At 41.1% G+C, this 15,429-nt stretch overlaps 1 protein-coding gene across 1 annotated transcript in view; it reads right to left on the bottom strand.

Annotated features, from left to right (window-relative positions):
- The window catches only part of Lrmda (leucine rich melanocyte differentiation associated), a 1,080,690-nt gene that overhangs the window by 427,283 nt on the left and 637,978 nt on the right, over window positions 1-15,429 (bottom strand). Inside the window, exon 5 of the mRNA XM_070020659.1 lies at window positions 5,860-5,977. Coding sequence (XP_069876760.1) covers window positions 5,860-5,977 — 118 coding nt within the window. The remainder of the gene's footprint in view (window positions 1-5,859; window positions 5,978-15,429) is intronic.

Raw genomic sequence — 15,429 nt, 5'->3', positions numbered from 1 at the left:
GAAGAAAAAACAAACAAACTATAAATGTTTGGTTACCAGTGCGGTTTCCAAACATACTGCCTAAGCATTTTCCAAAAAAGAAATTAATTAAAAAAATTCTTTTTCTTCTTCAAAACTTACTATAAAAGTAACTGAAAATGGAATCCAAATATGTCTCTAGACAAGAAACATCTGTACAGAAATGGAGAAGAACCATAAAACGCTAACAAATTCAGGTAGTTACAAAGACCCAGGAAAATCAATGAACAGTTTTTAGGCTTTCTGTTATTTTCCAGAATGTTTACCACTGCAGAGAACTTTGAACACATATTGGCAAAGTGCCTATATAACTACATTTACTAGTGGTTTACAATATTTATTTCCAGGAAGGCCCTGGATTTATATAACACATAAGAGTAAATGTTAGTGATTGTAATAAATCTAGAAGGAATTTCTGATAATCTTTTATACGTTTGTACTAGGGCTAGGTAGGGGTAACGAAAAATATTACATGGCAGTGTTTTAGAATAAGGTAGCTCTTGGTAAAGTAGTAGTTAGGCGTTAAAATATGGAGTGAATGAAGTTGGCCATTGGGTAATGTTCCTTTGTAGTGATGACAGGATAAGAACATCACAGTACAGCTTAGAGAGGGAGAAATCTCATTTTAGCTATATAAGACCTGTGGGAGTCCCCAAATAATTTTGGAAAAAAAGCTATTTCTTAATCTTTAAAAGCCCTACTATCAGCAGGTTCATTCTATGAGGAAGAAGACACAGGGAACATCTTAAGGAACGGGAAGCACAGCTTCGGCTCATAGCCTTCCCTTCTCTATAACTGCTAGCCAATGGACAGGTCAAGGTAAGAGATCATGACAGCCAAAGATCTTCCTAGCATAAATAATTCCTGCGTAAATCCTTTGCAAAAATGAGTGTGAAACACAGTACTGGTCTTCTCCAACACCGTACAGGTTCAACTGATCACATTTTCTGAGGGCCGTGGTTTTTTCCCCTTCGCTTTCCCAGATGATTATGTTGAGTAAATTGATTCAAAATGTGTAAGATTTCATTACAGGTCACCTCCTGAAGTAGTCTGTTGTTTATCCTGTTGGTGGAATTTCTGGTATTGGCCAGGTGGTAGAAATGGGGAAGAAAACAAAACAAGCCAACTTCCTGACCTTCTGGAGCTGGGATCCCAATGGATGCCTAGTTTCCTTATCTCAAAAGAGTTGGCTTCCCTATTAGTATCACTGCCTGTCTTTATCCTACCTTGCACTTTTCATGGAAATCTCAAAACATACACTCAGATGGAAGAAACTAAAACTATGCAGGGGAATTAGGTCCTAACTGCAAAAGTCAAGAGCAGGATTGTGTAGTGGACCCAGGAGCAGGTTATTTTTAAGCCCAAGATACTACCAACTCTCCATTTAAGGATAAGAATGGAAAAGATTTCCAGTAGGGGCATGAACTCAAGTTTATTCCTATTACATATCATGTCTTGTCCTCTTTCTCCTCCTCCCTTCTTCATCCTTTCTTTTATATATATTCTCTCTCCCTCTCCTCTCTCTCTCTCTCCTTCTTCTCTCTCTCTCTCCCTCTCCTCTCTCTCCCTCTCCTCTCTCTCTCTCTCTCTCCCTGGCTCATATACCCATACACATCATAGCCTACCCTTCCAAATATCCAAGTATATAGCCACACAAATACATAAGCTATATAAAATTGCACAAATACACAAGCTGCATATGATGGGAAACCCAAACATACTCACATAAAGAAATGCATGACAAAGCTTCAAGGACACACCAATACTATGTTAAGAAATGTATCTGTCAACACACATTAACTAGAAGGAATGGTCATGAGGACAAGCAAACACACGCATGCCAAAACCCTTTCCAGTAGAGGCTGTGCTGCCCTGTCCAGGGCCTCCGTAGCTGTTCTGCCCATGATTCCCCGAAGGTTCTGAGGATTAACAGTTGGTAGCCAACTTTGTATACATGACTGTAAACAAGAGGGATCAGCTTTAAATAATTATGTCAAAGAAATGACAACTGTGGTCTTTGCCAGAACAGGGATGAATAATTACAAAGCCAGGACATAATTAAGCAATTGTGACTGTCAGGATTTTGAGCTGTCGCTCTGATGTGTGAGACTGGCTTCCTACCACATAGCCTGGCCTCCTGGCCAGACCTCTGCACTCTTTTGATTGATATTTCCCAGGGGGTCATGGTCTGGTCATTTCAGGAGTCTTTCTTTGGGGGTCTTACTCTTCTCTGTATCCATCTTGGTGCATTCTGTATTGAGAATGGCATGATTCAATGGTCAGTACAAGGGCTTGAACTCAGGGCTTTCACTTTGTCCCTTAGCTTTATTGCTCAAGGCTAGTGCTCTGCTTGAGCTATAACCCTGGCTTTTTGGTAATTAACTGGTGATATGGGTCTCTCAGACTTGTCTGCCTGAGCTGGCCTCAGATCTCAACCACCTAAACAGCTAAGATAAGTGTGAGCAATTGGTACCTGGCATAAGTGTGTGTGTGTGTGTGTGTGTGTGTATGTGTGTGTGTGTGTGTGTGTATGTGTGTGTGTGTAGATGTATTTTGGGGAAATAAAATATTACCTGCTATAGGTCCATTAACTGTCTACACACATACACACACACACACACACACACACACACACACACATACACACTAGTGCACATACATACTCATAGTCTGGAAGAGCCCATTGTAACATCAGCTATCACCTCCTAACAAATGACATCTCTCCATAAAACAAGCAGAGCTCAGATAGAAGTAAAACAACAAAAGCCAAAAGACAAAAATAGAGGGAAAATGTGTCATCAGGAAGGGGAGGGGTGGAGAAAGAACTCTTACTCAAGCACCAAGGCCTCCCAGGTACCAAATCAAACCTTGGTGACACAGAGGATGATTAGTTCCTGGCTGATTTTTGCAATTGCATCAGCAGAGAACACCCAGCCTGCCCATTCCCTACCTCTAAGGCAAGGGCTATGATTGGAGAGGCATTTTCCATTCTCCCAAATACTTTATGTCAGGAATAAAATGAAAACAGCTCCCCAAATCATGGCCTCCTTGATCATCCATCAGATTATTCTGCTGAATAAGCACAACAGGCTGCCACCACCCTGGGAAGGACAGAAACCAACTTGAGATTCCGACTCTGTTATGAAAAACAGTCTTTAGCCAGTGTTCACAGCACAGTGTCGGCAATTCATGGGAAGGAAATTGCTTTCCACTTAGAAATCTACGCTAAGCATATACATACCTCCCAGAACATACATATGGATATATACACAGAGACAGAAAACATATATACACACCTGCAAAGGAGCAAACACATGTCTGTACACACTGTGAACAGGCAAGCAGCAGCCTTTTGAACACCAGTTTATTAATTCAGCAAAGAGCTCATTTGGCTCTATCTGCAAGAAAAATACCACTGTATGTCTCTGAAAACAACAAAAGAGAATTGCCTGCCATTCAAGAGACAGGCAGTTGGATGACATACTGGAATTTTCTTGGGCTCTTCAAGGATCATGACATAAATACAGCATCTAACCAGAGGCCCAAGACCCTTTATTCTGGACCCTGTGCCCTCCCCAAGGCTGCTCATCCACAGAACAAAAGCCACTGATTTCTGAAGTCCTCTCATTTGGAAATTATGGGACTCCACAAAAAGAGAACCAATGAGTCCCAGGCTTTTATTGGAGTCTTGTTTTCTCTTTTCTCAAATAATTAATAGACATTTAAAAGCTTAATATAGTTAGTAATGATATTAGAGTCAATCACACAAACATGAGCTAATTCTAAAATTGACTGGAAGCTAATTGGAAACTCTGAAGACACTTCTGCTGATGTTGCTAATAATTCAATCAGGCAATGGCAGAATTTTGAGGAGCCATTTCTGGTTAGTTTAAAAGGCAAGAGGGGGATTCCAATTCTCTCCATCTCTAGCCCACCTAAGAGTCCTAAAGCCACCTGTTCTCTTCATTTAGGCCCTCCAGTTAATTAGGTTTCATTTGAACAAAGAGATCCATGGGGAATGTATTTACATCACTGCTCTAGGGGTAATAAAGTAGGGTAAGAAGACTTGGGTTCCATGGTCAGACACAAGGGAAAGCTCTGGGAATTCCCATCCAGGCAACCTCAGGACGCCCAGGGACCTTCTTTGGGCCTGATGTTTCTCATCTGTAAAGTAAAAGTGAATAATCCCTTCTTTCTGCTTTATGGGGTTAGATGAGGATTCACCAATTTATATATAGAAGGAACACTAGAAGAGATATAGTCATGAAACAAGTTCCCATACAAGTCAAACAGACAATACACTCATTACTCATTCAAGTTTCACTTTGAAGCAATTGACAGCAGAACCATGGGAAAGCTTTCCATGCCAGAGGCTAACAAGAGCAGGGTAAGTACCAATCTATCTATATGTATATACGTGAAAGTGGGAAATGGAAGACGGGCAGGGTCTAACTCAAGAGATTACAAGGAGTTCATCTGTTGTATTTTACTGGGTTTGGCAATATCAACTATTTCTGGAATCCTTTCACCAAAAAAGTTTTTTAAAAGGCCAAGAAATAAATTCTTTCATTTAGACAAAATTACAAAGGCTGGAATAACTACAAGCAGTCAGGTGCAGTACGTCAAACCTGTTTCCCAATAAGGAGAACTGTTAAACACTTTAATAGCTATGAAATTAATCACTCATTAATTTCCTACATGCTGAAACAGGGGACAATACATTTATCTGCCACTATTATACCCTCTATATCATATATTTCCACAACTGTTAGCAATTTTATTCAGCATAACGGGAAATCAGTTGCACCTCATGGATTCAGGGAAAGAAAACGGCTGGAGGTCTGCTGCCAACTGAGCAACTAGATGGAAGAGGTTCCATTGTTCTGCTCTGTTTTGGTTTTATTTTTTTCTTTTCCTCACTGTAATCATTTCCAATGTATGTATAGAGAGCTATAAGTCAATAAGTGAAGACAAACTAGACATCCAGCATTTCCGTGCCCGCACTTTAAACACACAAGCGGCAATCCTGGGAGATGACTGCACAGCTCCATAGAGCCCCAGAGTGGTGATGGTTCTATGAAGGGATCACTGGGGGTCACTGATTCCATTCCCCAGTCTCAGGCTTCACTGAAGGACTGAAACTTCTCTCAGGGAAATAGATGTCCTTAAAAAAAATCCCTGTGTCTGACTCTGTGACCCCCAAGGCAAATCTCCCCTGCCTCATCAGAGCTGCCATTAGGGCGACACCTGGTTCACTTTCACAGTCTGTGTTAGTAAAAGAAAGGTCAGTAAACAGCACTCAAACAGACCCTGGTGAGCTGCATGTGGGGAACACATGCAGGCCCTGGGACACATTGTCAGAAAATATTGCCTTCTGTGCTAATATTATCTCAGACGCTACAGAGCCCTCCTCTGTGGTAGATGGAAATTACTCTCTCCTTACTCCTCTTCAGTAACAAGAAAGAAGTCCTCTGAAGGACTAGAGAAATCTACCACCCCAAATAGAAAATGCCTGATGCCTTATCCCTTCTCTACTCCAGACGTGAAGAAAGAAAATATCTTTGAGGAGGTGGCCTAAACTTCACTTGAAAAACTTCACCACTGAACTGAGTTTATTAGGCTAAAGCATCTACAAAAAAAATATTCCTTTAGACGAGGTCACAGGAAGACCCAATGTATACCCAGTCCTATTTCATGATCAACAGTAGATCTATGCATGTATCCCTAGTGTAAGATTTTACCAGCATTCTAAACACAAGAAAGACATACATCAGGCTCAAAAGAATAAGCAATGGTTTGAAATGTGTCTCTCTCATGAAGAACAGTGAACAGGCAGCGTACCTTGGGCTTCACAACCTTCATGAAGGCTCCTCTGAGCAATGCCTCTTCTCGTTCCTGTTTGGTTACTTTCTGGGCATCTAGGAACTTCAAGTTGGGCAGTTTGTACAAAACAAAGCACCTGGAAACAAGAGTCAAAAACCAATCAGAAAGTGAGGTAAGACTTAAAGTTGCAGCGTGGCAATTTTTGTTGCATCCTTAGGAATCCCCACCTTTGAGCTTTTAGTTTAGGTCTTGTTCACTTCTTTGGAGATATTTACAAAGGTTGTATTTTACATAGACACACAAGTCAATTTCAGAAATAACAGTAGACCCTTGCTGTCAATAGATACATGATTCCAAAGAGACTTCCTACCACAGAGAAAGAACTATGAATGCTCAGGGTATGCAGAACTCACTGTTGTGTTACAGATGTTTGATTTATTTTTTTCCGTGACACCATCCAACTTTTGCTGAAAACATGCTACCTTTTAATAAATGTAAATTGTCACTTTCTCAATTCAGGTAAACAAATTGCACATCATTTGGCTTGGGAAGAATTACTATAATGTTTACCTTGCTTTGGGGGGTACATTTGCTTTGTTAAAGGCACATTTTCACAAATCTAAGGGCAGGTAAACACTCAGTAGATCATGTGACAATTTAAACACAATTGACAACAACACAGGACTGGCACAGACCTTCTTTGCATCAACTGAGCTGTTCAGTACATGTGAAAATTGAAAATGCTTTGTTTCAGAGATTTCTTCTGATTAAAAAAATATTTTTGATCATATTTGGTTAAACTATATGTAAAAACCTACAAATAAGGTGGGCTTACTACATACATCACTTGACTCAAAAGTAGATACACACATCCCTACCTGGGTCAGCCAGCAGAATTCTGTCAATGCATTTTAGACCCAATTTTTTTGCTATACAGGAAGTTCCCGTAAGACTAACCTATACCTCCATTGACATCACTGCCATTACTGTGGGTCATTGTTTGAAATTAAGATGGTAAGACTTCAATTTACCACGCAGGACAATAAACTAAGCTGTAATAAGCCAATGACTCTAGGAATGAAGTAGAGAACACATGTAGCTGAGAGAAATGCTACCCTGAGCAATCAAGTCAAGGTCTCAAGGGCTTTTTACTCATTATCTGTTATTCTAACACTGGCAACGACATGAAGGAGAAACAAGGGCTCTCTTTCTAGGGGATGTTATCAGTCAAATAAATGTCAAGGGACCTCTATTTCCTTCCAGTATACCTTACAGACTACAGGGCTCAACCAATGGCTATGCAGTATGGTACTTAGGAATCCCAACCTTTGAGCCTTTAGGAGTTTAGTTTTTGTTCACTTCTTTGGAGATATTTACAAAACAGTTGTATATGGAATTAATAAGAGGAGGAAAATGGCAGGATATAGTTTTACAAATATATAAATAAATGTCTAAAAGGTACAGACACTCTCTATATTCCTCCCTCATCAATGACAGTCACCTACCAAGAGGCTTTCAATTAAGGCTGCATACTGTTGTGAATCAAATGAGCCACTGATTAGGGCCTATTTGAACCAGGAAGAAGGGGTGAGGACACAGTATCAAGGGCAATGGATGGTCTCTGAAGAAATCAGTCACTTCCTCTTTGTACCAGGCCTCATTGGTATTCCCTCACCTTTTCAGCCATAGCCCCCATGAAAAATTCTTGTACACCCTAAACACACATTCCTTTCTTCCTTCTCTACACTTCTAGAGCATGTTGGCAGCACCATATAGTCCAACATTTTGTTGTTTTCTGGTTATTTTTTCTTGATGTTCAGCTGATGTCCTTTGCTCATCTATAAGATTCTTAAGGTGGAAACAAACCTCTTTGCATAACTGCATGATATCTTGGGAATGCACAGTAGAATGCACTCAATAACCTCCCCATTTTTCCAGATGCTCAAATATTTTTGGGCACCTATGATGTGCCAGGTTCTAGGAATACAGAGGAATTCAGATGTGAACCCCTCTACTCCCTTGAATGGGGAAGATACATCCACACACACAAACTAGGGTAGCTAAGGACTAGAGGTATGTACAGATGCATGTTATAATAATCAAAAGCTAAGAGAGAAAGGAGAAACAAAAATCTCAAGTGGGTATGTAATATGCTTGTGCCTCCCAGGAGCCCCCTCCAGGGCTACCTCTCATATTCACAGGTGATTTCCTAATGCTGAATGGTCTTCATATGCCTGTCCAAGTGAAAGGCATGGCTTGGTTACTCAAGAGCCAACAAGAACTGTTTACTGGCTACCAATGACAATCTTCTCACTGTTCTCTGTTAAAAATCAAAACACTCAGAAGTGACTTTGGGGTATATTTTTCCTCTCTAACACAGTCCACCCTAAAGCCTGATCTCCTGGAATTTGACCCTGTCTGTTTCCTTCTTCTTACCTGGCTTCAATTATTGCCCCGTTACCTTTCCAAATACCCCTAACCTTATTCAAAATATCAGGAAAGTGCTATCCAGGGCAAAAATGTTCTTTTTACCCCAAGTAGAATTCCCACCGGCCTCAGACTGTCAGAGAAAACTTCCATCTTCTGCTTGTAGCGGCAAACTCTGGATGACAACAGATTCTTTCAAATAAAGACATGTACAGACAGAAACAATATGTCAGGAGTGACGCGCAAAAGAGTCGAGACGCCCTCTAAGTGTAGGTGGGGAAAGATGAATATTCAGGTGAAGACAACATCACTATTAGAAAATCAGCCACTGTTTAATGATGGAGTGAAAGATTCCTTCACGGGGCTGGCAGGAACCACGATGACAACAGACCGCACGTTGTCATTTCGCCTAACTTTGGATCACAGCCCTGAAATCAAAGGAGAAAGACAGGGAGAGGTGCTGGCTTTTAAGCTAGTTAAAAAAATTAGATGACAAAGAGCTTGCTGTCTTCAGAACACACTTCTGATACAATCGAAGAGACAGACAGGGGTAACATAGACTGATTCTCAGGGTGACTTGATTCTATCCTCAGGATTGGCCTGGGTTTCCAGGTGCTTGTTGTTCAGAGAAGTTTGAAGGTCACTAAGAAGAGTTGTTGTTATCAATTCAATCTGACATTCATCGTCCAGGCTAAATGGATGAACTCTGATCCAAGTCAAACTTTAGACCAGCATTCAAACTTCCTCCTTCAAGTTGTCTTCTTTCATGTGTATCTTTCGTACATTCAAGAAATAAGCATTGGGCTGCTAGCTCCTGTGGGGAACTGTGCAAGGTGCTGACATACGGTGATGAAAAGACTAGAAGGCCTCTGCTCTCAAGGAGCTTATATTCTATCACGGTGCCTTGCAACTACGGGTAGGCATCCGCATCGCTGCTCATCCCTCAGAGGCTTGTTTAAACAGAGATCACTGGTCCCCAACCCCCAGACTTTCTGATTCAGGAGTTCTGGAGTGGGGCTTAGAATTTATGTTTCTAATAAGTTCCCAGGTGCTGCTGCTGTCCTGCTGAGAACCAATGTCCTAGTGAAAAATAACTCGATGAGGAATAATAGTTTTGGAATTATGAGCATGGCGATGCACCCATGAGCCTCCTTCTCAGGGCTGCCAACCATGTGGGGGAGGGGGGTCTACAAAGAGCCCAGACAACAGCCCAGACCTTCCTGGCCCTTGGTGACTTAGAACTGGATCCAATATTATTGCCAAGTGATAAGTCAGTAGGCTTCTGGCTTGCCTATCCCATCCTGGTCTTGGGAGATCTATTTCTCTTTATTCTAGGTCATGTCAGGGTGTCAAAAAGCCGCAGCTTCAATCCTGAGTGTAATACAAGTTTGCCATAAAAATACAAGAGCAGATTCCTGAAGCCACAGAATGAAAGCTTTTACAATATCAATTCAACCCTTGTAAATTTAATCCAGGGTTATTTGTTGCACCGAAACCTCTTTACTGTGATGTATTACTTAGTTACCGGGGTTATCACAGCCGTATCCTAAAGTTGCATAGTACATAAAACATTTCAGTTAACAATGCGGGAAGGTTAACTCCCCCAGATAACCTGCAATCACAAGGGCTAGTCCAGATGACATCCCTCTGTCAGCTTCCACGAGCTATTGATGGTTCAATCAGTTTGTTTTGAAGGTAAAGTACAACAAAAGGGCAGTAAACTTATTCAGACTGTCAACAGGGGCTATCGGGAATGGGCCTTGCAGGTAAGTAATTCTGGGTGTTTTAAGGCTATTATCAAACAGCAATGGTTGAAGGAAGAGACAGCTACTAATAACACAGAAGGCAGCCATCATAAACCACTTTATGGCAGAAACCCCCATCCATAAATCCTGCAACACCCAGAGACAGCTTCAGATTTATAAAACTGCTTGTTAAGCCAGGGCATTGCTTAATGAAAAGAGATCCGTCTAAGTTCCGAGTCTCAAGTCCCTAGCTCCAGAGGGCTACTCCAATTTTCCTGACCTTCTCAAGGTGGCTGAGGGGAAACCCCCAGGGCTGAAGGTGGTGGGAGCCAGAGCCATTTGGGGCTCTGTTATGGAAGATGAGGTTATCAAGAAGAGAGCAGGGGTCCTAGAAGCTATTTAAATACTCATCTGTCTCTGTCTGAAAACTGATTTCTTAAAAGTGAAAGACCAGCCACCAGGGTATCCCAGGTTGTCTCCCATTCCATGCAGAATGTCCCATATTCTTAAGCCTCCTTTAACGACAGAGCTAAAACTGAAAAACGTAGCAGGAGAAAAGGAACAACCTAAAGCTTTTGTTTGGGTTTTGTGCTGGGTTTTGTTTTCTCTAAAATCCAATTTTTCCACTCCTATCTCAGTGCTCTGGTGTTTATTGTTTTTTCCCATCTAGACCTCAAAGAGAGAGATGTTCTTTCCTTCTGCCCACAATGGTTACCCCAGGAGAACTGGCTGCTCCCCCAGTTAATAGGGTACAACCACAGGAAATCCCTGATCATCACCAATATCTGCTGAAGGGGTTTGGCTACCCTATTTCTTTCTTGGAGCCTATTCACTAAATACCAAATGTTATCAAGCCTGTTTGTAATCCTAGCACATGGGAAATCAAAGATAGGAGGAACAAGAAGAGTTTGAGGCTAGCCTTTGCTATACAATGAAAGAAGGTAGGCAAGCTGGCACGTGAGAGAGAGACAGAGAGACAGAGAGACAGAGAGACTGAGAGACTGAGAGACAGAGAGAAGTTCCTAAGGGAATGAGGAAGTTTGGGTCACTGAAGTATCTTCTATTTCTTTCCATTTATAACATTCTCTGCCTTTTGCCTTCTTGCGCCAATGTATCAAACAGGGATACAATGAGCTACTGATGCCCTACCTGGGCAGATTACAGCCATGGGTGATCTATGAGCTGTTTTCAATCCACAACAACATTTACCACAGCAGGCCTTCCTTTATGCCAACAAATATCTCACTTCCTTGCATTACCTCAGGAGGTTTACTAACACAGGTTACCTCATGCTGACCAAAAGCACTGATCAACTGCTAAATATGGCTGATTACTAAAAGAAAAAGAAAAAAAAGCATGAGCCCAAAGCCTTTCAAATGTGGAAGAGAAAATTAAAAGGGAGGGAAGGTCTTCATAATGAAAATCTTGGGGCTAATAAGAAGGTAGAGGAAAGTGTCCAGGATTAGAGCTTATCTCTGGGGGCTGAAGAGGATCTTGAGTTTAGTCTCTGCTGTCTTTCGGGGCCTCAGTTTATCTCTCTGTGAAATGGAAGGGATGGGCCAAATGGTGCCTAAGCCTCCTTCAAATTATCTGGACTGAATTCTCTGTGCCTCAAAGTTGGTTTATAAGTGCTTCCATGGCATCCCTTCTCAATGTCCTGATTCTCTTGCATAACCCTCCCCCTTCCTTCCACAACGCCTCCAGATACAGATAGTGAGAGAAAGCCAATAAAGGCCAAGGAGTTCTGAACAACACTAAGAGTGGAAGAGCTCCAGATGCTCAGAGAGATGACAATGACTCACTCTAATGAGTCTGAAGTGAGCTCACCTACAGCATTAATGAATGTCTGACAACTGCCAAAGACCAGCTGATTTTCCTCACAGTTCTCCAGCAGCATGTTTGAAGTCTCTGTGCAAACAATACACCCACAGGACAGTCCAAGGGCCTCTATGGAGGGTAACCAGCAATTACTATGTGGGCTTCTGTCACTTTGATCTCGGGGTCATGACCTTTGCTTTCTTGTGATCTTCAAAGCCCGGATTGTAGATTAGCTGGGGAATGCTAACTGGGTTATGTAAACCACCAGTTTTACAGCTTCTATGTAGTGGGAAATGGTGGTAGACTAGGACAGCCCAGGCCTGGAGGGTCTCTTCTGCCTGCCTGCCCTTGGACTGAGTGCTATAGACATTGGACAGGCCCCAGCACTGCTCCCTACCAGAGAACAAAGAAAAAAGACACCATACTTTAAATAATTTAAAGTTGCAAGGAGTACATTAGGGCTTATATTAGGGGAAAAGAGGAGGCCCACCAGGGACTATCAGGATGCAAGGGAATGCAGGACAAAAGGTTTGGAATAGAGCAAGCTTATTTGAAGGATCCTTGTTTAAACATTCAAGCCCAGCACTTTGTCCACTATTGACTTCCAAAGCATTGTAGAAAACAAGAAGACAAAAAGGAAGACAAATGACAGACCAGTCTTAGTATCCAAGTTTATCATACTTGATTTGCTATTTTGGCCTGTGTCAAAGTCTACCCAAAGTCTCTAACTGTTATGATGTCTCTATGGCCAAGACTTTCCTGCCTATTCTCTTTTCCTGACCCAATCCCAAAGGCTTCTGTTACCACATTTGCATACATTCAACATTCATCCCACAACAGCACCACTGTAATCTACACAGCAAAGCTCGGGTAGGTTTTAGCTCCCATCACATGGCCAAGGCCATTTCTCAGCCAGGAGCTATGATGGATGGCAAAGGGAGCCCCAGGCATGGTTTCCCTCCTGCCCCAGCAACAACTCAACAACTCAGTAGTATGTTCATGCTCACACAGGAATTTAATGAGCCCATTTTACTGTAGGGTTGTGTGCCAAGAAAATCCAACTGGGTAGGTAAACAGGGGGACGTGAGGAATCAAAAGGGTTTATTGGGGGTTGGGGAAGGAAAGGCTCCACAAAAATCTGTGACTTCATAAATCTAGTCACTTCCCATTTCTGGTGAAGTGGTTGGCCACAGCATCACCTAAAACTGAGCTGACCTCTTTGAAATCAACATCTCCTTGGAAATGAAACAACACACATACACATACTTGTTTTGATGTATGGCTGGGTGACATATTATAAATATTACATCACATAACCACAGTGGATGCCAATCAATAAGAAATTTTTTTAGACAGCACTAAATGAACCATGGATTCTTGCTGCTGAATACACTCCTTTAAAGCTCTTACTATTGCTTAAATGATTAATATAAGACATATTGTCAGAAAATGTACTTAAAGTGAAAAACAGTAAACTACAGAAATATCATTCATTCTTTAAACAATTTTCTTGTGGGAATGTCACATCAATTTACATAGAGGGGCTTTCAGGAACAGCTAGAAAGAAGGTAGATAGACCTCATGCTTTATGGGTGAAGGACCCAGAAAAATATTTTATTGAAAGAAAAACAAAAAAGCAGCTGCATGGCTTTGTATAAATGGAAATGCCACCAGAACTCTGATTTCAAAAGTCATATTGTGAAACTGTAAAATTTCTCAGGGGTAAATGAAGCACAAACTCCAGGATAAACAAAGCAAAGCTACTCATAGACCACAAATTGGAACTACATCGTGTATCATGCATACATTTATCTCTTCTGAATACAAGAGTGAGTACCTAACAATCAAAAATAGAAAGAAATGCATAAAGGAATAAAAAATGCAAACCTGTTAGAGAATCAACCCCCCATTCCCATCCTATTGTGCCATCAGATGCAGCATGCAGTGAATGTGTAACTGAGTGGCACACATGTAATCTTTCCTCCACCGCTTTTAGTCTCTACTTCCCTCAGTGCAGAAGCATCTTGCCTTTTCTGTGGATGACTTATGGGTTCTCTAAGGTAAATCTGATTAGTTTTAGTTTGGGCCAGGTACAAGTGCTAGAATTCATCCCTCCTGGCTAGGTGCTAGATGCACTCTTAAAACAGTCTGTTCCTCCTATCTTTCCCAAAACACAGACCTGGAGTGAGCAGGACCAAGGATGTCCAGGTTAGGCCATGAGATGAATGAGTCTTAGAGAACCAAGCTCTCCCCTAAAGAATTAGGATTTGGGTTAAGTCTGAGAAAAAAAAAATCATCTGTTGCATATGAACTGCATTTGTTGGATCCAAATAGCATTCAAATAGGTTCCAAATGGTCAACAGGATTCTGAGGTGCCTGAAGGTCCCTGCATCTGCCTGTAAGTACTCAGCTCTGAGAAGGAGAGGTGATTCCAGACCTCCACCTCCAGCAAAATGATGGAGAGATGTTTGCATCTCCAGCACTAATTAGGTACTGTTGAGGCTTTGTGTCACAAGTAGACTTGGTCGTTACTCACTGGAAGCCATTCTCTAGATGTTGAAACATATGTATACAGTAGTGAGAGAAACCTCTACAATGGAATCCACAAAAAGCTGAGACAGAACAGGGAGCACATGGCCACTGCCCAGTCGCTGTTGGTGAGGATGCTAGAGCCATCCGAACATCTGAATTTCCAAAAGATGATCTGAAGTTTGCTACTGTGATGCCTTGGATGATTCAGAGGTCATTGGGGATCACTAATAAAAACACACTTCCCATTTTAAAGGCTCCCTGGCCAAAACTGAGTTGACATCAGATCTTTACCTTACAACATGAATCTTAAAATTTTTAACCAATGTGACCATTTACAATAACAAGTGAAGTGTTACTAGCTTTCCTTTTTTACTTGCAATCTTATAAGCAACAGGACAAAAATGGAAACTTTCTTTCTACTATCTCTCATTTTAGAAAAATAACAAAACTTGCCAACAGTAGTAGACACATGTGAATACATGAATACACGAATAAATGAATGGACATGAATGAAAGCATTTGTGAACATAGAATACATATACACATGTTATGCACATATATATTATTAAGTCATTTTTATGAATTAAAGAAATTCAGAAAACAAATGAGAATTCCTTCAAAATATGTTTAATGGGAAAACTTTGTTGTACTTTCATAATGTCTCAAGATATATTTAAAGTAAAGTGCTGTAGTTGCCAAGCTATCAAATCAGCCTAGGTGTTTATCAACATATGAATGCATAAAGAAAATGTGGTATGTATACATAATGAAGTAATATGCAGCCATAAAGAACAGAATGATATTATGCAATAAAATGAATGAGATTTAAGACATGTTAAGTAAAATAAGCTTGCTACAGGAAAGACATGTTTTCTCTCATATGTGGAAAATAAAAAATTTTAAAGTAGAGGGACTACTGAAGGGTAAAGGAGTAAGGGAGATGACAGAAATGGGAAAGCAAGAGAGGGTAGTTGTGAGAGTGGACATAATCCAAGTACAATATAAGCATGCCTGGAAATGTAACAGTAAAACCATTAATATGCACAATCAATACCAATCATTGCAA

This window comes from Dipodomys merriami, unplaced genomic scaffold (assembly GCF_024711535.1).
Source record: "Dipodomys merriami isolate MVZ:Mamm:240054 unplaced genomic scaffold, mDipMer1.0.p SCAF_14, whole genome shotgun sequence".
Taxonomy (NCBI): Eukaryota; Metazoa; Chordata; class Mammalia; order Rodentia; family Heteromyidae; genus Dipodomys; species Dipodomys merriami.
The sequence above is the reverse complement of the archived record's forward strand: the minus strand, read 5'-3'. Positions and strand labels throughout refer to the sequence as shown.